Here is a 24,408-nt window from a genome sequence, read left to right on the forward strand (position 1 = left end):
CCCGCGTTGTACAATCGGTGCAGCGCGGCGATCGATAGCGGCTCTCTAACCGTACCATGAAATATAACGATTTGACGTGACTGCGAGCGTTGCCTTCTCTCTTCTTACAATAGTATGCAAAAATCTTGCGACTGAAGTTGATTTGACTTGGAAATATCGCGCGTTAACCTTAAAATCGCCGCGTTCGATCCCGCATTGAATAATTAGTTTGCGCCCTCAAACATCGTAAAGCTCAGCAGCCGAGTCCAGATAACAGATATTTTCAGATTACCATGATAATCTGACTTGAGGGTAATCCGCGGAGTTTATGCTAGGATTACATCGCGAGTAAAGTACGATAATGTATGCATTATTTTGCATACATACAGCTGCATTTATCATCTCATACTTACAAAGTAGATTTCCACTGAGACTCCATACGAACTAAGCCGTATCCAGTCAGTTTTAATGAGTGTCTACTACTTCCATTTAACTGTGTAGATGAAAGTAATTAATTATCGAGTGAAGCTGAAGCAAATAGAATTCCCCGCATTAATCTTTAAGCGTCACTCTCTCCAGTGTTGTTTTCTTTTATCTTAAATTCTATGCATTCTATATATTCTACGTATTCTATGTATATTTGATGTGTATATCTTATACAAAGCGCTTTGAATGAAACAATGACGGAAAAGCGAATGTGGCTCAAAGGACGAAGAAACTGCTTTGCGGGCTCGTTCATGCTTTAAAGTTATACGCGCACGCTGAGCCGCCGGGAAAACAGCGCGGCCCTGCCGGCAATGCGTTTGCGAGTGTGTGTATGTGTGTGCGTGTGTATGTAACGTATTCGTAAACCCCGAAGACCGCCGTAATTGCGCACGCCACACGTCGGAGGAGAGCGATCGGTATAAGCTGCATACCGCGTCTATACATACGTAATTCCGGAACCGGCGCGCCCAATGGCATAAGCCGCAGCACGAGACCGCAAACCGCGAAAATATGTCAGTGCTGATAATGAGCTTATGTCCTGCCTGCTCGCCGCGCCCGGGCAACATAATTTCCCAAACTCGGCGGATAACACGGCGATACACAGCGAGGTAATGTTATTTAATAGACTGATGACTGACATCCGTCAACGCTTAAAGGGATCACGGCCTAGTTAACGCTGTCGTAGCCTAACCGCCTCGATTTGCATCTGCCAGTTTGGTGCAACAATTTGCGCCGCGCTTTGCGATGAGACCGCGAGAATTAAATGATTCAAACTGCACATCCGTGAATTATAAAATAAGCTGTTTATCGAGGAAAAAAAATATACAAATTGAATGTTAGCGAAATATTTCAATTAATTTTATCCCTCAGTTAATTAATCTTAAAATATTCATAAACCTCGCAGTTTATTAACATATAATTATTTGTTTTAGGAAAATTGCGCAATATCAGCATATTCCACCTTGCATTAGTGGATTAAAATGGAAAAGGCAAACGCGCGTGGAACATTATTTAAATTTCAATCTCTGTGTGTAATTAGAGCAAGATCGAGATTAGAGATAAGGTAGATATAACTTTCAATCATTTCAAGTTACACATTTCTCTTTCTCTCTTTCTCTCTCTCTCTCTCTCTATCTATTTATCTCTCAACATCTCACAGTTACTCGAACGTAACCTACCCAGGAAAGGTAGGACGTACTACTAGAGCTACAAAGTTTGTCTTGAATAAATACAAAAGAGAGAATATTAGAAAAGTTGCGACCATTTATAACACCACCGATTTAAGTATTCCTCGTTCCCATCTTCTTCCGTCTGCCATCGTAATTACACGACATTCTCTCTCTCCTTTGGGCTTTTTATAAAGTTCTACATTTTAAGAGCGCCGCAGCCGTATGCACGGATGAAGTTTTTAAGAGGATAATGTACCGCGCACCATAGATATGCCGCGGGGAAACTCTCTTCTGTGTGCCTCCGAAAGGAAACTCTCTCGAAAGATTTAGAGAAATTCAATCCGCGGAAGAAAATTGCACGGATACTTGCATTATAATATAGCGAGATGAGAACTCCGGGCGGCATGTGTTCGCTCGGACAGACAGAATACTATGCCATTTGAAATTACAGCTTGAAAAGGGCAGATTGGATAACAATTCGCTGGTTTAAAATATAACGCTTTATTAAAGTGCATATCTTTGTGTGCGATAGCGAAAAAAAAAAAAAAGTATTAAAGCAAATTGTTATTTTTCAGTAAAATTTATATCCATCAAAGGCTATTCGATACAATCTGTATTCTCATTGATATCCTGTAACATTTCTCTGTTTAAAAAAAAAAGAAAAATATCAAGCGTTTGTCAACAATGGAGAGAAAACGAATACTTTGTGACTCTGCAATTCAATCCTTTAACAATCGTGCTGCAGCAAATTGGAAAGCATTCTTTAAAAATGTATACTCGCAAACGACATTCTAATGAAAGTCTCGCAAAATCTGACTCGCGCATGGATTTTCTGAAATAAATACCTCTCTTCGGAAAGGAGAAAAAAAAATAACCAGGCCTTGATACAAACAAGAATGCCACGCCAGAAAGAAATAAGATCACGTTGACGTCGCACGTGGATCTCGTTGTTTTTATTATCTTTAATATCAAGGCGCGCGCGCGCGAATGAGTTCCCATTGTTATTTTCCTCTCGCATCAATCTCTTGTTAGCCTCGCGCAGAGCCGGCAACGGAAGAACCAAAAAGTGGAATGAGCTTTATTAAGTTCCCACCCCGTCAATCGATCGAGCACGATACATTTGATAGCTGCAGTAATTCCACATCGGTACTCGCGATCGTAAAGGACGCGCCGAGCACTTGTAAAACTGACGCGCTGACAGTGTTTTATTGCCACTACGGTGCATTTCATCAGATCGAAATAAACGTGTCCGATAATCGATCTCATCGCGAAGTGGATCGAATGACCGTTTCGCAGCGACGCAGCTGCGATTTGATTTCTCCGAGGGAGAACTGTTGTTAAGGTTAATTAAAATTAATTTCATTTCAGAGTGGCACATTCGCTTCGTCATTTATCATTTCAAAGTGAGATTTGTTTCAACGAATGAAATCCATCAAAATATCAAACAACGGGTTGGTCGTAAATGTCGATCCTGTAAAATTGGAATATTACGGTGAAACAACGCCAAACGGAAATGAAACGTGTGTTAAAACAGCGAAACTAAATACACATATCCGAGGTAAAATCTCAACTGAAGCTCTGTTGCAAATAAATTAGAGAGACAACTTTAATAAAGCACATTCAATATAAATATTATATATGCTCCCAGTAATATTTTTTTTATTCTTGCTGATTAATCAAGCGTTTTAATCAAGCGTTCGGAAATAAAATGACTTTGAAAACATCAATATTGTTTTATACATTCTCTTTTAAAATAACAGTCAAATAAAATACTTAAAATCTGATCAGAAATTATTCGCGCAGGATCAAATCGCACAATTATCTGCGTTCATTCGTTATTATTTTTACAGATACTCGAACATTTCATAACAAAAGTAATAATTCCTCGCGAAACACAACACGGTCAGATTTATTCCCCCCCTCCCCCCCTCCCCAAGGATCCGAAGCTATAGTGTCGACAGAATTTTTTGGCTAGACCACAGAACAGAGAAGCTCATAAGCACTCCGCCGCTTTGTTTACTCTTGCTATACTGCTCCAGGGAAATTTTCTCAGTGAAATTTATTTCACATTTTCGTATAATGCGACATATTAGATTTCAGCACCGCTGGGAGGGATATCATTTGTTACGGCAGAGGAGGAAAGGAGATATCAGCGGGGTCGAGAAACGTGATGCGATTAAGCGACGACTCGTCCCGACATCTGTTTTGGGTGCGAACAGCGAATTAACGATTTCAATTTCGTCGGCCATATCCGGGAAAGCTGCGCGGCAATTTTCGGGCATTATTATGTAAATCGTTGTGCTGATGATAGCGGAACTCTCCGGCCTAAAAGGCGAGGGTTCAATAACGACGCGCGTTTTCAACACGCGCGCAGGATGCTTTAGAACCATTAGTGAAATTTATTATGCCGCGCGCTCGCAAATAAATGCGCAGTCGTAACCGTGATGCGATAACGCAGATTGAAAGGGACAAGCATGCAAGATGAATTTGCCCGCCTAAGGAAATTGCGGGAGTCTTACTTTCATATATAACCAGATAGAACATTTTGAAGCGCATTAAATTGAAAGTACGCAGTGAAGAATTGCGTAGAACGAAGAAGGATTCTTCGAGAAACTTTATGAATAATTATCTCCGAATAATTAGAGAGTTTGTTATCTCAAGACTTCATTATTAATTTATAAGAAACAATGACATAAAGATTTTATTGCTTGTTCCAGAATTGGCGGAAGACATGCGCAGCGTTATTCTTTGTGAAATTTAGACTCAGTTCTCATTAACGAAAAATGTCAAAGCGCAAATAGTTTTCAACTTGAGATTGAAAATAACAGGCTCTCCGCGAATTTAATTTACGCGGATAAATGAAATGTTGTATATTGTTTAATTTCAAGTTGATTTAAACCGAATTTTTAATTTAAAACTTTGTTACTAAAACGATGTCAAACGATTTGAAATATGAGAAGTAACAACAAATTATACTCTTCTTCGATATTTTTTCTCGGAAAAAAAGTTAATTACAAAATTCATAAGCATCAAGAATATATTTATTTTTCGCCAATTAATATTTTGTGCGCGCTGCTGTATTTGAAACAGCTTTTATATCAGAACAAACATAATCTATATCGCGTCTATTAGGGACAATTTCAACAGAGCTTCGGCGAAGCGGAGCGAAAGCAGAAGGATATACATTACGGGGGGAGGGGGGGGGGGATTTGCATCTCCTTTTGACGTTAGGTATGTTGCCATGGTAATCGGAGATGTCAGTCAGTATATTCACCCTTATATTCCAAAGCTGTGTAATAACTATTAAATCAAAATCCATAAATCCTGTGACAACTATCTTATACGCCATGTCCCACGAGATTTCCATCCGGATTTTCGAAGACTAACGTGCTCAAACTTGATACGAGCGTCATTAATAATACATTAGACTCGTGCACACTCACGGATTATTTTATAAGCCGCAAAATAAATCCCAAATAACTTTTCTCATATTTATTCTCAAAGTCATAACTGTTTTCAGAAAATTAACCTCCAAATTTATAAATATTATACTGATCTTAGTAAAGAAATTTGTTACGATTTTTGTTGATAGGAAAATTTGATTTGCAGAATTGGTACTGTTAAAAGTTAATATGAAAATTAATTATACGGAACTCGGCGTGCACTTTAAGTAAATCCTCGCTTTTTTTTTTTGCTCTCTGTGGTGTGCTTCACACGCGTAATACATATAATTAAAAGTTTTCTTTTCTGTACTAGCTGAAGCTCGAAAAGGGTCTAATAATAAAACTTTTACGCATAGTTTCGACAGTACAAAAATTTCTTTAGGGACAAATAATTTCCAGCAATCTATACAAAATATTCGAAGTTTCCGTTTCGGATTTAAAACTTTTTAAAAAGTTGCAAAAACCTGCGAAAACGTGTCCTACAAGGATTTACTCCTATTTCACCTTTGTCCAATACATTACTCGAACAAATCCGCGTCACGGGAGGTCGAGAAAGTCTCTCGTCTCGAGCTATCTTCCATTTCTATCTCTGGAGAATCGTACAAAAAGAATGTTACTGCTGTCCTGTTACTACTCCCACACTAGTCATCCGACAATAATACAACTTTCTTATTGTAGGAAATAATACAGCAAGAAAAAATTTCGAAAAATTTAACCCGCTACTGCAACTAGATAATAATAAATTGAACGAAATGAATTCTATTGTAAATTTCATCTTATTGCGAACTATGCAAACCTGATTCCGACAAATAAAATTTTTTATCCGCCGCAGCTTTATATACGATGTTACGCGACCTGATGGAAACGCGATAGTTCGCAACGTTTCTGCAATAAATTACATTTACGAAGTATGAATTAAAAATATTTCGAAATTGCTGTGATGTTGCGCCGAATACGCTTCGAAGCAAATGGAATTTAATAACGGATAATGCATATACGAGTGCGGAAGAATCCCGAGAAACACTAATGACGTGAATAATTATCCTAATAGCTAGGCGATGCTGCAGATTCTCCTTTCTCTCAGCTGCTAAGATAGGCGGATTGCGCAATTAATCCGTCTCGCTCGGTTTACCCGATTTTAATAGTTTGAGGAAAAAGAACCGAACGAAGCGTGATTCCGCTGAAAATTGATGGCGCACACATAAAACAGACGGCGCGATAGAATCATCACATCGTAAATTTCAGAATCTTGCTAATTCGGCCTTTATTTTTACAGGATCAGCTGTTACCGGACCGATGAGCGTCGACATAAATGAAAAGGAGGCGCAAAAGTTGCTGATTGCAGGAAGGATATTCCAAGGCGATACAATGGTATTGTATATTCGCGCTCCCGATGCGACGTTTTTATTCGCGCAACTTTTTCTACTCTTTCTTTACATCATATAATTATTTTCTATTTTATAATTTTTCTCCACTTTAATTATATCCCATCAATTCTCTGCACTTTCTTATTTTATAAAGTTTTTTCCAGCTCTCGATCATCAATCAGCCATGTGTAATTAACGACATAATAAGTCGGATACTTTGCAAAACTCGTACATCACTCGTGATCCTCGCTTCGTTTCCGGTGATACAAAGATAATCTCGACTTGCTAAAAGCGTTAAAAGCGAAACCGCGGCGTCAACAAAGCGTAACGACCCGGAGCGTGTCAACAAAAGGAGCGAGCCGCGAGGAAGGATCGCGTTGAATGTATTTCGCGACGTGCAAAACCGTATACGAATTGTGCGGGGCAAATTTGTTAAACGAAACGCGAAAAACCGGGAGTCCGCGTCATTCCGCGCGTTCTTGATGAGTTCTCTCGCGTAAAGAGCTTCCGCGGGCCGCAATTGCGCGCGGCTGACTCCTCATCCCCGAAGCTTAATGACAATTAAGGTCTTATTTCATAAAACAGAGCCAGCTGTCGTCGGCAACGGTGTGTTTAGCGACGTCTTAATCCCGCGGAGACTCCCGCGGGCGCGGTCGAGGAGAAAAAGAGGTCACCGGCAGCCACCTGTGACTCTCTCTCTCTCTCTCTCTCTTCTCACTGGAAGGACTCGGAAACTCCTGCCGGTGAATAGGAAACACGGAGAAAGAGGAAAGACCAGTTGCTGGGATAAGTCGCACAAAAGCTAGGTACACGATTCTTTCTTTTTCCTTTACGACGCCTCTGGGACGCGCGAGACGCGGAGTGAATTACGGCCGCGAAGCGACAACGTCAACGAGCTTTTTCATCGCGCGATTGTAAATACCGCGAAATTTCATTACGCGCCTCCCGTCTGATCCTACGTCCGACGCGCGCGATACCGGATTAAACACAATTAGCTCGTCTTCACATAAATTCTCATCAAGAGAAAATTTATGTTCGTGCAAATCGAATGAATCGGAAGAATCTACTCGACGACCATGTCAGCTGTGACAATATCGTCGAATTAGTGATGTAATTGTAAAAAATTATATTTTTAAACACAATTAATTGCATATAAATTTTTTTCCTATTAAAAGTTGAGACGAAAAGCGTTGATGAGGAATATTTGGTCGTTCAAGTTATTAACATTATTTGCCAATGCGTTCAAATATAAAATCATATACTTCAGCGGTTTCATTGAATTAATTTTTTTTCAATTGTGTTTAAATATGATTAACGCAAATCCATACACAAATTTTCATTGAAAGTAGATTTTCGTGCATATGGATTTTCGCGCGCATGTTTTTTTATTAAACGCGCAAATATCTCATCAGTAACGATGAGTACTAAAGAGATATCAGTGAGTATGCAAATACAATCAATATATATAAATTTTTATCAAAGAGAAATTTGCATGTTATCATAAATTGAAACTTATATCGCCGTTCTAAAATATTATACATTGTAAATAACACTCTACAGAATAAAATATTTTCCGAATTAATGAGAGATTTTGTTGATAATTGTTAATGCGACATCTCTCTTCGCAAGTGTATTAAAACGTAGCTGCAATTAATTATCATCAATAATTGCATAATTATTAATAGTCACGTTCTTCGATATTAAAAAAAATTAGAGCATATAAAATAATAAACAGCATATACGCAATAACGCAGCGTTGAAGTTATTGTTTGCTAAACGACAAGAGTTGATCAATGGTCACAGAGAAATATTCTTGGAATTGAAGTTTAATACACGCGTGACACACACACAAAACGCACACATGCCGGCGGCGAGCATCGTTTCATTACCACGATACATTTCATAGAGCGTCACGTATTCATTTCCCACGTGCGTTTGTCGTAAAAAAAAGTACAAAAAAAAAACGCCTGTGCGCCACGGCCAGCCGTTTGCACATTTCCGCCTGAACAAAATCTCGCGGTGTATTTCTGAGCCACGTTAATTTCTATGGACAGCTTTATCTCGTGCAGAAATATGGGAAATATAATTTTATTCAAGCCCACGTTTTACTGATTCGGTCACAATTTTATTAACAATCAAATCACTAATAATAATAGTGTAATTCAGATGACTTCGGTGAATAGATAAATCACAAAATATGCAAGTGGAATATTGAATAATAATTGTTTAATCATCGCTATATATGTGATTTCTTTCAAAAGATTTCAAAGAATCTCTGTATGAAAAGTTTTTGCGTGGTATTAGATTTTCCTAAATGATATTCTGATGTCTGAAAATAGATGCGCATTAACTATCAATAGAATAGGAAAGTGGCGATTGAATAATTAACGTTAATGTCCGGAACAAAATGTTATTAGTCTCAGAGACCTATTATTGTACGATCCACCTTAATTTTCTCTACTCTTAAAGTCATTATTGATATTAGATTCTGACACTAAAAAAAGTACCCCAGTCACTGTAATACACTACATCTGCTTATTGACCTAAGAAAAACAAGTGAAACTTTCTGCTTAGATATTTATATCCGACATATCGGATTTCTTAACATAAAAGATGAAAGCTGCGGCCTCGATAAAAATTGCTATTCTGAACGCAATATTCCAATTAGCTCGGGGCATTTATAGCAATATACTATTTACCACACAATTTCCGATCCGCTTGGCAATCCCAAACGACGTTACGCCGGAGTTTGTCCTTTCCCGTAATTTAATCTCGTCGATCAAATTCCATGTTTGGCGCGCGCAAATAAGTGTAAAGAGCAGGACGGTTTTTCATCTTTCAACAGGGATTTTAACTCGAGTCGCCGAACGGACGGACGGGCGCGATTTCCCCGGAGGAAGAGATGCGAGGTCTCGCGAGAGCGCAATGTAAGCGGGGTAAGTGAATGGAGAGGCCGACGGCGGGCGACGTCGTCAGGCGGAAAAACGCGATCGTCTCGGCGCGGCATCGATCGCGATTGATCGATCCCGAGAAGCCACTACCACCACCAACTAGTTCCTGACCGCGGACCCGGGTCAGGAACCGCCGCGGGGAATCGAATTAGTCTTCTCCGGAGGAAAGGCGACGGACGGGCGGGGACGGACAGGACGTGAGACGCGCGACCGTATTGGATTTTCAGAAGGTGGACGAGGCTCCGACCGACCGACCCGCGGGTGATGCCATCCTGAAGCGGTGACATTCTCGCGGTCGTGCTCGAAGATTACGGTGCGACCGATTGGAGAACATGGCCGATCTCGAGAGAATCAGGCTGGTGGTGCTCGGCGGCGCCGGGGTCGGCAAGAGCGCCATAATACGCCGACTGCTCGGCCAGGGTTTCAGCGAGCGATACCGGCCCACCGTCGAGGATCTCTATTCCCGGGAATGCGTTCTCGGCACCCTGACGTTCAAGGTCGACCTCTTGGATACCGCGGGTACGATCGCACGTTTATAAATGTCAATTTATACAACTACTCTACTATTTTCATTTCGGACAGCATCCGGATCCATTTGCGAAAACTCTTACGGGAAAAAATAACAGATCCGCGGGAGAGATGAATTATTCTGATATTTTCGAAAAGCTACCATTTCCGGAAACGCTTCCTTCGCTGTTGAATCTCTCGCGCGCGATACGATGAAAAAAAAAAAAGATAAGAGACGACGCGCGCGCGTACCTATTCGAAGTGAAATGGAGCACTCAATGTTTTGATTGAAAACGAAGAAAGTTTCAATCTCGCCGGTGCCTGGAATAAGCGTAACTCGGCATAGCGCATAACATAGTTATATATACATACATACAAATACGCGTGTACGCGAAGGAATCCTTGATCCAATTGAGATTGCGCGAGAATGCATTTCCCCGGTGGCTCTTTGACGAAAGCGCAATCGGAGAAAGCTGCAGGATAAAAGTGCCTCGCGTATAGAGAGTGGAATTACCTAATATATATCAAAAAATTTTTACGAAAAACAATACGATTTTCGACAACGTCCGGAAAAATGTCGCGATATAAAGTAAATCGAATTCTAACACATTGTTCTGATAAAGAAAAAAGGAAAGAATTGAAAAGTTATATGAACGCAACGGAGAGAAAATCGTTAGAGAAAAAGAATGGAGACTTGTTTGATCGAGTATTTCTCGCTTTTATTCCTCCAGGTGACCTACAGTTCCCCGCGATGAGGCGGCTCAGTATAGCCACCGCCCACGCGTTTTTGCTTGTATACGCAACGACATCGCTGCCGAGCTTCGACTGCGTGAAACGTTGCTTCGAGGAAGTGAGAGAACAACGACCCGATTTCCAGGTGTGTCATTATTAAACGGATTTACTCCGCAGCGCGCGCGCGCGAAATGGAATTTCACGAAGCGTGTCAGATATCCAAAAACTACTTACGATCTAAATTACTCGCAATTTTACCGAATTTTAAGTGGCACGAGCTTTTGATCAATTCTTTCTTCTGATAAATTCATATTTCAGTGTGATATCCAAAATTAGCAAAAACATGTTACATAATTCTTCGATCTTCTCGATTGAACTTTGCGAGACGAAAAAAAATCATCTCTCTGGTAGATAAAACTTTGTATAGGACGTAGCTTTTTCATTGCAACAGGAAGTACCGATAGTCGTCGCCGGGAACAAGCTTGATCTGGCGCCGGCACGAAGGGAAGTACCTATCGAGGACGTGAGCGAGTGGCTGTTTTGTGAACTGCCAAAGCTGCGCGGCAAAGTGATGGAGTGCTCGGCGAAGGACGACTACAACATTAAGGATATTTTCAGATGTTTCGTCACGCTTTCCCGGATTGTGCCGAAAAATCCCACTGGCGAAGCCGGCGAGGAATCCAGCGGGCTTAGGAGGAGATGTTCGGCGTACGGATCGCGCAGGTATAACGCTAACATTTGCTTCTAACGTAATCACTAACATTCGTATTTTCAGAGTGATACTTTCAACACATGAGATTCGATTCAAAGATAAATCTTTGGAGTTATTTTCTTCCAAGTTTAAATTCAAGTTCTTTTAATAGAAATGTAATAATCATCTACGATTTGTTATCTTTCTTAAAAACAAAATAATCAAAATCCATTTCTGAAATTAATCTTATATATGCATCCCGTGTATTTTATTCAAGTGAACTACGCGTCGGACGTAACTTTCAGTTCTCTCAAGTTTTACTTGCTTAAAAGTCATCTGCACCAATGTCGTTTAGCATTAATTGCAATGATTAAGTAAATTTTCCTTGTCATACCCATCATAGATAATACCGTAATCTCGAAAGACACAGCGAATCACTAAGTCAGGCTTACTTAACCCAGATTGTTGGTGCAAGCAGGCTTAAGATGAAGATTGCATTCAACGTAGATGAGAACTGAGAATTGCGCAAGGCACGTTTTGGGTTAAATGTACGGTAAGAATGTGAATTTAGGCGTCAATCAATGTCGCTCAGTAATATAACATAAATTATTTAATTCTTTTTCCTTTTTATCACTAAAATTGAAGTGATAACGCAAGAAAAAAAAAGGAAATTAAGATAAGAAAATAAAAATATTAAATACAGGGTGCTTGAAAAAAATATTAACACTTATATGAAAAATTTGTACATGGAAAAATATGTCTCAAGGCTTTGAAGACCATCTGAAGATTTCAAGAATGTGTTGACAATGCTGGCGAACAAATAGAACACATTTGTCAATGTGATATATTGTTATTATGTTGTTTCTCTAAAAAAAATAATATAAAAGTATTTTTTTTTAGAGAAACAACATAATAACAATATATCACATTGACAAATGTATTTTGTGTTCCATTTGTTCGCCAGCATTGTCAACACATTCTTGAAATCTTCAGATGGTCTTTTAAGTATCCTGTAATAATGATTATCGGTGTCTACATAAGCCAGAGATCACACCAATCAATTATTATTTTTAATTATGATCAGCTACTTTTCTCTCCGTATATAGTAAACATAAAACTACATTATATTGATTGATTATAAATATTATTAAAAAGGTATGACGTACGAAAAGATGGATAATAATCTGAACCCGATTTTAAAAATGACAGCACCGCTAAGTAAATTTAAAATTAGGAAAGTAATTTTACAGTATAATTTTCGCAACACGTTTAGTTGATTGATTCACTTACTGTTAGCAAAACGACTAGTTTACTACGTTTAATATCGTGCGATTAATATCGAATAATACTATTAATAAGGCACGTACATGACGAATACACGTACATGTGTCGATAAACTCGTATAAGACTAATGATTTCAAAACATCATTAAATGTTCGACGCGATAATGGTCTGAAAAGGAATTCGTCAGACCGCGTAATATACGTGCTAATGATACATAAACGATATTAAACGGCGTTGTATTGTATTTCCAAATAACTGCAAATACGTGTGACGGGAATTTCAATCAGCGATCTTAACCATCTCTCATTTGCAAATTCGTCATTTAATCGTGATTGATTGTACGCGTGTTTCCGTGAATCGATACCAATGAATCGACAATAACGAAACAGATATTCGAAAAGTTTTCAATGCGCGTTTGCATCGGCCAATCGTCATTGTCGGGATTCGCGTGAAATGCAAACATAATTGTGAAAATGTTCAATACCGCTTACGATTCAGAATGGTTTCGGATTGCCAACGATTGCGCTATATTGCACGATCGGAAATACTCGGTTCCTCGTATCTCTCGTATATTATTATTGAAGTTCGATAATACTCGAGCTTGCATCACTGGTATTGCTTGATTCTTTTTATTCATCGTCACACTCTGTACATTGTGCTGCGTCGATCATTTTGTTATGCAACTGCATGAATCGCGCACGTGCGGGAAATACATAGATATTTTCAATCTTCTTAGGGAAAAAAACATATCGCACTCCTGAAAATTTGTTGCAATTAAACAAGTTGATTTTGAGTCTTTGCATTCGTATAAGTTTTTCTTTGATCGTATGTTCTGGAACACTGCCTAGACTCATACTTTATGTTACAATTTTTTAATAAAAAGTCAATAATGTGAGAATAAATTCGCACTTTTGCGTTTAATCTAATTTACAGCATTCACATAACTAATTGTAATAATTTCGTTCAATGCTTTTGAAAGCATTGAATAATATTTGCTATCTCTCTCTTTCATACATTTTTATTCAATCTTTAAGATTTCGTTCAAAAATTTACTTCCTTAGTTGCGACAATCTTTTTCCACAGCGCTCGATCTTTCAACGCTGCGATATAACTTTATTTTCTTCCATCCATCAACCAGATCGAATGCTCTATTGATAAATTTTGATTGTCCAAAAATTACTTTCAGATCTGTATCTGACACAATTTTTAGATATTCCAGCAAAAGCGTTCTCTTCGTGCATGAATGCGATATAAATCATCATTTTCAAAAGGCCCATTTCATCTTTTATCTATACATTAGATATATCTCATCTCGTGTAATTGCAAAGGTTACAATTGGACACGGAAAATTCAGAGAAAGGATGTGGCGTTAATCAAGCGGATGGTTCGATGCGCTTTCAATCTTTATCTATTATTATTTTCTTACGATGAAAGGTCCGGCAGTCCGAGCGGCAGGACCGGTAGCGCGGGTCCCGGCGGGAATCCACAGCAAGTGGTCGCCGCCCAAGGCTCCACAGTCGTCACGGTCACCGAGGAGGTGAAGAGCAAACCGCGTAGCCGCAGCCTGATCAGGCGCGCTTCGAGAAAGACGAAACAGCAGATCAGGGACGCTCACGCCGACGACTGCAACATCTCCTAAGCCGATCATCCCGATGAGGATCGATGGGACACGAGTCTGGTCGTGACCGCAAGCCCGCAGGTCCCGATAATTGCGAGGTGACGTTATAACACGACGTTATTAAGCGAATCATATGGTCAAGTAAACATAAGTGCATTAAAATAAGATTCAAGTTAGCGGCCGCGATTTGCAAGGGAGTTTCGCGGTGAGAAACCTTTTCACGAACGACAGATCCGTTCGCAGCTTATTCCGTTGTTGATTCACGGAATTTTGAAAAAGTCGGAGGCAAGCGCGGCAAGCCGATAAAATGACTAGTTCTAGAAGAAGTTTAGCTTGAAGCTCGAGGAGATATAAAACCGTCGACTTCGTAGGGTTCGTGCCAGAAAGCGTGTGTATTGATAACAAGAGAATTAAATCCTGAGTTTTTTCGACACTGGCTCTTTCTTGATAATATTTCATCGAAAATATTAAATATAGCAATCAAAAAATATCTATTTCCCCCCCTTTCAGGGTAATCTGATAACTTTAATTTTGATGTGAAAATCGAATAGTGATTAAACGATTCGTTAAATTCTTATTCGAGAAAAATGCAAATTATATAAGAGAAAAGTTTTCTGCTATTGATATACACCTTCTTTGGAACATCCTGTACATATATTAACGGTGTAGACGTGAAATTGATGTTTAACGACGGATATATAATTTTTTTTCAACGAATGAATAAGCTCTTATATTTCCTGATGCTTAAATTTTCGAACATTCAAAGTAGAAAGCTACATTATTAATATATTTTACATTTAAAAAAAAAACAATTTTTTTACAGCTAAGAACTATTTTCGCAATTGTTTTTACAATGTTCTCAGAGTATCTCAAAATGTGCATAACAAAAATAATATAAGATTTTCGTTATATATAGAAAAATTTGCATAACAAAAAGAGCACGCGGCATACATAATCAAATGCAAAAAAATGCATATCGTTTTCTTCAATCAAATTTTTTTAAAGTATTAAATATATACGTATATCAATTAATCGTATACAATATGCGAACTTAAAAGCGTTGTCTTGTTCTCGAAAAATAAAGGTTGTAAAGTGCGAGATTTACTGAGCAGACTCGTAAGATTATGAAAGAAAATAAGAAAACAAGAAAAATAGGGAGAGATAAGAGCATTACGGTATTGGAAAAATACTACAAAAGTAGCGAATCTTCAATCTTGCAGAAAGATCAAAAGAATTTACGACGAACACGTGGTAAATTCGCAATGTCGAGGTAAAGATAAAAAAACAAGATCAAAAATGTCAATTTAGCAAATATAGTTCTTTGAAAATATATTCTTTCGTTACTTAGGTCAAGAAATCAAAATATCATGCTCTCAATATTTGATACCATTCGTAATTATATATGGAACAATTGGCGAAAGTTAACGATTGTTATTTAAAATATTTAGAAAAATTTTGAACATTATCTAACAGGATTAAAATCAATTTAAATATAAATTAGGCGCAGAAGCTTCAAAACAATGCACCTGCGTTTAAACACATACGATATCTAATTAAAACATTCCGGTAGACACGACGTCCAGAGATACGCTCTCGAAATTTTTTATCTCATGCATAATACAAACGCATTTTTGCGTAAATATCAATTTTATCAAACACACAACTTTATCAAAGGAAATTTCAGACGCGAACACACCGCCGCCGCGTAAAAAAAAATTGTTTGCAAATTCTGCGATGTACAATCGCCAAATCTTGAGGTACTATTTTTTATTTGCAATTTTTCTGCTAAATTGTCTTGTCAGAAACATGTGCTTCTCTTTTCTAACGCTTATGACACAAAGACAAAATGAGCTAATGTACTATATGTATATTTTTTAAGTCTCAACATGTCGTCGAGAAATATGTTAAAACTTTAGCGACTTCATTTCCGATTCTGTATGTGCAACAACATTGAAATCAAGTTTTGCTTAACGTAAATTTCACCGTTTTTTAAGAATTCTTACGTTAAATATCTTCGAATGTTAAATAAATTCGAACGTTAAATATCTTGATAATTAATATGCAACTTGTCTGTTGAAATCTGTATGCTTAACATTAATTAAAAAATAATTAATTCTTCAAAACATTACTTTATCGAAATTGATTTCTCTTTAGCAAAGCATTTCTAAACGAAAGTGAGTGTAATGATAATTCTGAGACACTCGGTACAACCTGTTTAAATTAAAAAAAAATTATTTTATCAAATTTTTTCGCACGACTATGTGCTTTGTTATAATTTCGAAATTTGCGATACATTAATTTTTATTTTACGCACCAAGTGCACAATAATTACACGAACAGTTCGCAGTCGTTGGACATGTTAATATCCCGAAAGTATACTACAATTTAGGAATTATAATATTCATAAACACAATTAAAGAAACTATTAGAAATTCCAGTAACATGTATGCAATTGTAATTGTGTAATGTGTGTATTATCATAATTACATACCTATTTAAATAATAATTGTGATAACACAATATATATATATACAAATACAATTGCATACACAGAAAATATCGAAGCACATTATTTTAGATATTCGGATCTAGATAGGGTGCTGATTATAATGTAGTTAGGGACGAATTGATAGAAACGATTCTCCTCCTTGTTCTATATCTTAAGGAATCGAGCTACAATTTCTTTGATTTAATTGAATTCTACTTATTTGAATTTATTATTTAATTATAATTATGACTTTATTATACCATTTCAAATCATTAGAATGCTCTACTTTTCTCTAATTTTTTATCAAACATTCTCGTTTAAAATTGAAATAATATTATATTATAAATAATATATATATATATATAAATATATTTTGTGTGTGTATATATATAATTCAACATACAAAGTAACAGCTACATATTAGAACTTATATTCATATTGCTATCATTATTTTTCCATTATAAATTATTTTGAAAATCTTGAAAATCCGGAGAGACAATAATTAAGCAAAATATAAAAACAATAAAACAGTAATTCAAAATAAAATTTCTATATGAAAAAGTATTATTATTAATATTTCAAAGCTAATGACTTTAGCTTCAGCAAAGTATTGTACATCGACATAGAATTATTTGCAATACGAGAGATCTTACTTTTTGAAAAATCACAAATATATTTTACCTAAAGACAAATCAAAACGAGTAGTGTAAAGAATATTCAAGAAGATAGCAATATATTTTATATATATAATGAAGCAAGAAAAGATCTATCTACAGTGTGTAAAATAGAACAAGTGGGAGACTCATATGTCATCGTAACTGAACCGATGCACAAAAGGGATTGAAAGAAATACCACAATTTGAAACAACATATTCATGTACGGGAAATACTTTGAATATATATTATAATTGATACGTAGTGTTAAAACCGTATAATAACATTATATAATTAAACAAGTAGCCGTAAAATCAAGGTAGCAAATATTTCGCGCGATATCAGAAGTTTTGCACGAAATATTTTTGCATACATCTGAGTTATGATATATAATCATTGCAATTTCGTTAACTCGCGGTTATAAGAGAAACATATACCCCCAAAAAGTTTAATAAAATTCACAAAATTATTTTAATATTAATTTACATCTTACTTTATGCATTATATAAAAATATGCGAAATATAATTGTATAATTTGCACAGTAAATTTATTTGAAAAAAAAAAATATATATATATATAAATTTCGCAAAATGCTCAAATAAAAAATAAAATATTTTGGTAACAAGCTCCGACGTAATATTCTTTAAGCAAGACTCGTATTTTGCGAATAAAAAAAAATTCAGCCCTTTGCTGACAACAAAATATGAATTAATTCAGTTTGATATATGTTGTTACAAATGAAGAGTTTAATATTTGCAAAAAAACTAATCTATACGATTATCATGATTTGAAGCACTGCACATTTTACATTATTTTTCAATCTATCCTTTTAATGATATTAAAATAAAACAAATTGGACTTACCGGCACAATGCGCAGCGGAATTGTTCACAAGATTTGTAATATACAAAATATATTCAAATTATAATAGTATTTAAAATAATTATTTGTTAATTGCTGTTATTATTTGGATGTACTTTGAATGTTACAAATCAACTTGTGAATAACTCCGCTCTTGCGCTTCGTGCCGGTAAATTAATCTGATGTTTTATTTTAATATTATTAAAACAGCAGATTGAAAAATAATGTAAAATATGCAAGGTGTCTCACAGATTAATCGTATCATCGTTAATAGCAGATTTCTGATATTTCTCATACAATAAAGATATAAAAATCAATTGCAGTAATGCAACGTGTTTGAGCGCGTAAATTTTTGACAATTTATCAACTTGAAACATTTCGCATTTAAAAATTATTGCAATCTGAACGTTTTGGTTATAAATATTTTCGTCTCAAAATAACCTCACGAATCTACTATTATCGGTGATACTGTTGGTCTACCCCTATCCCTATGTTACAGTATCTTCTGTAATAATAATTAGCACGATTAAACCTTTGAATGGAAGATATTTAATTTACCTAAACAAATATCATATATACGTTTAGAAATTTTTAGAAATAAAGAAAATTTTAAAGAATGGTGGCTTCAATAATTAAAATAATAAGATTTTGGCAATTGTTAGTTACAAGTGCAAAAATAATAAATTGAAAATTGCAATTCACAGTTTTTATGCTCATAATAATTGTTCAGTTATTTCTTATTTTAATTTAAACGTTGTCGGCAACTTATATTTAAATGTTTGGTCTGCAAAATAAAAGCGAAACAAATTTCAACGGATTTAAATACGAATTATCGATTATAACACAGACGAAGACGCAGATAAAAAAAGTATCAATCGCCGCTTTGTTAAGTAATGCGACTAGATTACGAATATTAATAACCGTCCCATTAAGATATTTTTCGCGCGACCAAGAGGAAACTATAAAGGTGAAAGGTACGTTCAGTAAGGTGAATTAAGCTCGCGAGACGTTCTCTCGAGATAAATTGAAAAAAGGTCATAATAATATGCTTAATGAGCACCTTGCGAGCGTTCCGCGCGAATGTATGCGTGAAATTTTGTATTTTGACATTTTAATGCGAGAAAGCAGTGTACTTCTATCGGTTCTATCACCTTTCCATAAATATGCGTACAGTCTATCGCCAACGAACGTGTAAAATCCACTAACAGAGTTGCAGTTATTTTTTTAAACAACTAAAATACTGTCAAATATTAGCAAATTTATTCGCATGTATGTCTGTGAAAGAACTTGAAGTTAATTATAACAGTTGTATTATTTGTAACACGTACTGAAATGAGGTAGAATGAAAAATATTAATATCTGCAAAATAATTCCTGAAAACATCAGAATTCAAATGTTGCTGCAAGCAAAATTTTATTGAAATTATTGACAGACAGATTTTATTCAATATTACATTTGATATCACGATTTCATAAGTAACTAGAATTTTCAGAATACTGAAGAATTTTCTAATTTCCCTTTTATAATAACACTTCTTCTTTACTTAAGCATTAAATGCACAGAAATTTAATAAATTTTAGATAAATATATTTCTTTATTTTCTAAAAAAATAAGAATTTTCTTCTTGGAGTCTTAAAAATTTTTTAGAGAAATAATAAGTCAAGAGAAAGATACACGACAAAAACAATGTCTTGCTGAAAAATTATGAGGAAATAAAAAAAACACCGATAGTTGATTAAAATTTTGAATGCGAAATTACTCTTAGCAAATCTTGCACAGTCGCTGACGATACACAAACGCGCTTTTGTTATGGGTTACAATCATTGTGGCGAACATTCTCTTCTGTGTCCATGAAACTTCACGCGACCTCAACAGATTTCTTGGGATACACTTTACCCGTCGAACTTTACTCGCGTCTTACAAAGTCCCTTCCATACACGCGAAACGCATATTCTAAATAATGATCGAGCTAATTCAACTTGTATCTAAATACGTAAAATGGACCAAAAATTGATCAGCGATTAGAATTTCGATTTGCACAGGAGATATTGACTCGTTGAAGGCTACTACTCCGCTCTGAATTTCAGATTATTATAAGATAGATTTTGTGTAAGAAGTTTTCGACGGAATAATAGCCTTTTGCTGGTTAATACGGATAAGAATCGATTATTTTCTGGAGTCCAAAATATTTTGTAATTGAAGCGAGTATGTATATACTGAAGCTTTCCAGACAAAGAGGCGTGAAAACGTGCAATTATTTTCTTCAATTTGTTAATCAGCGTTATCGCAATGATTTGATACATTACTCTTATACACTAGCACTTACCCTTTAATTCGTCGCATAGAAGTCAAGGACACGATTCATTCTTTTTCTCAAAGTCCACGAGATATTGTGTATAAGCGTCCTCGCCTCCTAATTTCCTCCTAAATTTCTTAAGCTGAATCTCGCAAACAAGCGGAATGGCCGGGTAATGATGTCCCTGTAAATAATTAATATTGAAATTCTCGATGTAGTTAGGCATGTATCCCCAAATGATGCTGTACACGTTATTGGTAACCGGCGCGCCCCACCGTGTGTCTATATATACTGTGTCAGAAATCCTATTACTTCTGTACGGAATATCTCTTGGAAAGTGTACGCATAGTTCGGATATTTATTCAATATTCCGTAGCCAAGAACAATATCATATTTCTTTCATATTACATTATTGCATTACATTAATATGGAAGCTTTTAGCAGTATAATGGCAACAGAAATAAATTAATTTAAAATTTTAAACAATAATGCTACATATAATATGAGAATATCAGGCTACGTATAATTTAGATAAGCTTACCTAGATAGCCAAATGTTGACAATATTAGCAGATTGACAGCAAATTTTATCAAATTTGATGAAATTAAATTTTGATGCAGTAAACATACGCATACATACATACACTTTATGTTTATTCATGACAATAGAAAGATAGCAAAATGTGAAAATTAAATTCATGAAAATTACACTAACTTTAATATGTAAACAATTTTTTCAGAGCTCTTGCTAAGAAGCATTTTAAATATTTAAAATTATTTTAATTTATATTAAAATATGTTATAAATATCCAAAGTACGTGTACATTTTTGAGCAGCTTGTATATATAGCGTGTAAAATGAGAAGAGGCTAAGCTATAAATCAAAAACAGAAACTCGACTTTCGAGAATCTTTATCTAATATCTGTCTATAAGTATATATGTGTATATATATATATATATATATATATATATATATATATATATATATACACACATATATATATATACTTAAGACGCTCGTATATCTTAACGCCTTGCTTACCGGCCGGTGTGTTGTAACGTGCTTATCAGTTCATTTATATTCGATCTATATCAGACAAAATTCGTAGCTACAATTTCGAGTGTATCACGTTGACATAATCGTAACAAAATTACGCATTTACAAATGTTTTACGTAAATATGCATTTATAAATGTTATACGTTATATGTAAATTAGGGTTAAATGACTAGAGATAGCAATATATAACAAAAATATAAAAATAAAATACATAATCGATTCGGATTAATGTTTTAAAATTAATATTCTTTTTGTACAGTGATCGTAATAAATCGAGATGGTCGAAGATATTTTTATCAATGTATAATCTTAATTATCTATTGTTTGAAAAAATAGTAGCGCTGTAAATGTGATAATTCGATTAAGATTCGAAAAAATTGTAATATCGCATGCATTTATTATCTATGAATAATATAAGCTGGACGGTAACAAAGACGTTAAGAAAGAAACAAATGAAATCCGAATTCAAACTATATGTGCCTGTGTCTATATCTCTCTTTCTCTCTCTCTTTCTTTCTTTTTTTCTTTCTTTCTTTCTTTCTCTCTCTCTCTCTCCCTCTCTCTCTCTCTCCCTCTCCCCCCCTCTCTTTTTCTCTCTATCCCCCTCTCGTTGTCAACAAAATCTAATATTTCGTAGAATTAACTTTGTTTACCTTTTATCGCTGTCGGCGAGCTTACGGAACCACGACGACACCGAAAATTGTCCACTAACTATATCGAACGGACCGATGAAAAACATTTACGCGTAGCTTTTCGAAGAAATAGATTCCAACCTTCCGACCGATTATCTTGCAAGTGATTTTATATATGCTTTAATTTATATATTTATATGTGTGTTCGTGCATTATTTGATCGCGAGTGAAACTTTTCACTCTTTACAAAGTAATATTACCCAGATTATTGTTATAATACGTAATTATAAATTAATTCTTACACCTTACGCGACGTAGACGTTGCGATACCCGATATAGAAGAAAGCAGCAAAGCGAAACTAGATACAATCGGTTTACTCCAATCAGAACTCGAGAATTTTGAATTTACTTTTTTGACCAATGAATGGCTCTAACGTATTTACGCGGGATAAAGATGCAATTTAAAACATTGCTTGGTCACATTTTTCCTTGAAATGTAATAAAATTTTTTAAGCTCGATAAATTTTTTATACAAAATTATTTTCTACTAAATAATTTTATCTTGCAATTCAAATATCTCTTTTTCACAGAATAATTTCGAGAGATGAATAATTTAATTTGTCGCACATTGATTATTAAGTTTCCTATGCGAATATTATTTTAATTATATTTAATACACGGAAAAAAGATTATACTGATGCAATTAATTTAATCCCTGCACAATTAATTTCTGCATTCTGCATATTATTAGCACTGTAATTCACGGATATATTTTTCCATATTTTCTGCAATTAAAATTAAATAAGTTACGTATGTGCTAAAATTATACAGAAAAAAGAAAAACAGACAAAATAATGAGAAATATAAATGAAATTAACACATTTCTCATTATTATTCATAAAAATAATGAGCACAGAATATTTAAGCAAACAAATTTATAATTATAAATGAGATTTTCATCAATGTTTCAATTTCTTTTAGTTAGATTGAATGGTTGCAAACTTCTTTCCGCTGACCTTATAAAAAATCACGTAATAACAATATCAGACAAACCGGAATCGGCAATGGATATTGATCTTTTATAAATTGTAATTAAATTCATTAAGAGAGTTGAATTTGCATACAATTAACATTGGCATTTAAAGTAGAATCTTCCTTGAAACTTTGTCAATAAAGATTATCTTAGAAAATAAGTTTGCAATATACATTTTCATAAAAGATAAGTTTTTTAACTTCGCGGCAACTCCGCAGAGTGCAAAGTTGATGTAAAAAGATAGATGGGAAAAAACTATAATTGAACAATAGGACTTCAAGTGTCCGTTTTATGTCAGAACTGAATACGTTATGATAAAATAAATTTAAAGAGGACCAAACAACGTAATTTCACCGTGATTTACTTTTCCAATCAATCAACCATCGAGCTTAAACACCAATTTTAAATCATTACAGACGATTCCGGGGTCGCTGACTTATCGCGATTGATAGGTGTAACATAAGAAACGTTGATAAAGCAACGTGTTTGACCAACTTGCAAGTATCTCGCTGTTTCTTCGTGTGTGTGAGCACCGTATTCGTAATTCTTTGCACGCTACTTTAAGGATTTGAGCATTTTTTTGTAATCATGGATTTAGAGCTGTGTACTCGATGTTATTCATATGCACTTGCGGCTGCTTAATTGTAATGACGAGAACACTTGCACTTGTGATTTGATCTAAGCGGCGATCTTTCACTTTTCATTGTTATCGCTCCTTGTTATCGCTCTAGACTTATTGCTAATAAAAAATGCGGCGCCTGTTACCACAATTATTAATTTGCTGTAACAAGATTACATTTATTGTACCTCTGATATATCTAACATCCTTCTATCATGAGAGCTCTACTATATATTGTACTTTGATCGGACTGGCGACCAACTCGTTTATCATATTATCTCGCAGCGCAAAAGACGATTATTCGTTTTTTATTAAAGTAAAGAGAAACCTATATTGTATAATATTGTCTCAAAATATAACAAAAGAGGAAAACGAACACTGGTTATTGAATACTTCGTAAGTAAGAAACTCATTTTGAATGTATTACACTATATATAAGTCTCGCAATTAAAAAAATTATTTAAAAAAAGAAATCTAATTTGTAAACTTTGAATGAAACGATTCCCACAACGCACAGAACCCTACAAGGTGGATTTAAGAG

At 35.3% G+C, this 24,408-nt stretch overlaps 2 protein-coding genes across 3 annotated transcripts in view; one reads left to right on the forward strand and one right to left on the reverse strand.

Moving 5' to 3' along the window:
* LOC105674446 (zinc finger protein 383-like) overlaps positions 1 to 20,699 on the reverse strand; it is a 132,168-nt gene extending 111,469 nt beyond the window's left edge. For both annotated transcript variants that reach the window (XM_067348255.1, XM_067348250.1), the window contains exon 1: positions 20,557 to 20,699. The gene's annotated coding sequence lies outside the window, so the exon portion shown is untranslated. The remainder of the gene's footprint in view (positions 1 to 20,556) is intronic.
* LOC105674444 (GTP-binding protein Di-Ras2) overlaps positions 1 to 24,340 on the forward strand; it is a 79,586-nt gene extending 55,246 nt beyond the window's left edge. Inside the window, exons 3-8 of the mRNA XM_012370745.2 lie at positions 6,354 to 6,448; positions 7,030 to 7,250; positions 9,290 to 9,914; positions 10,634 to 10,779; positions 11,086 to 11,357; positions 14,044 to 24,340. Coding sequence (XP_012226168.1) covers positions 9,728 to 9,914; positions 10,634 to 10,779; positions 11,086 to 11,357; positions 14,044 to 14,248 — 810 coding nt within the window. The 5' untranslated portion in view covers positions 6,354 to 6,448; positions 7,030 to 7,250; positions 9,290 to 9,727 and the 3' untranslated portion in view covers positions 14,249 to 24,340. The remainder of the gene's footprint in view (positions 1 to 6,353; positions 6,449 to 7,029; positions 7,251 to 9,289; positions 9,915 to 10,633; positions 10,780 to 11,085; positions 11,358 to 14,043) is intronic.
* Positions 24,341 to 24,408: the final 68 nt, after the last annotated feature.

This window comes from Linepithema humile, chromosome 1, assembly GCF_040581485.1.
Source record: "Linepithema humile isolate Giens D197 chromosome 1, Lhum_UNIL_v1.0, whole genome shotgun sequence".
In the NCBI taxonomy this organism is placed as follows: Eukaryota; Metazoa; Arthropoda; class Insecta; order Hymenoptera; family Formicidae; genus Linepithema; species Linepithema humile.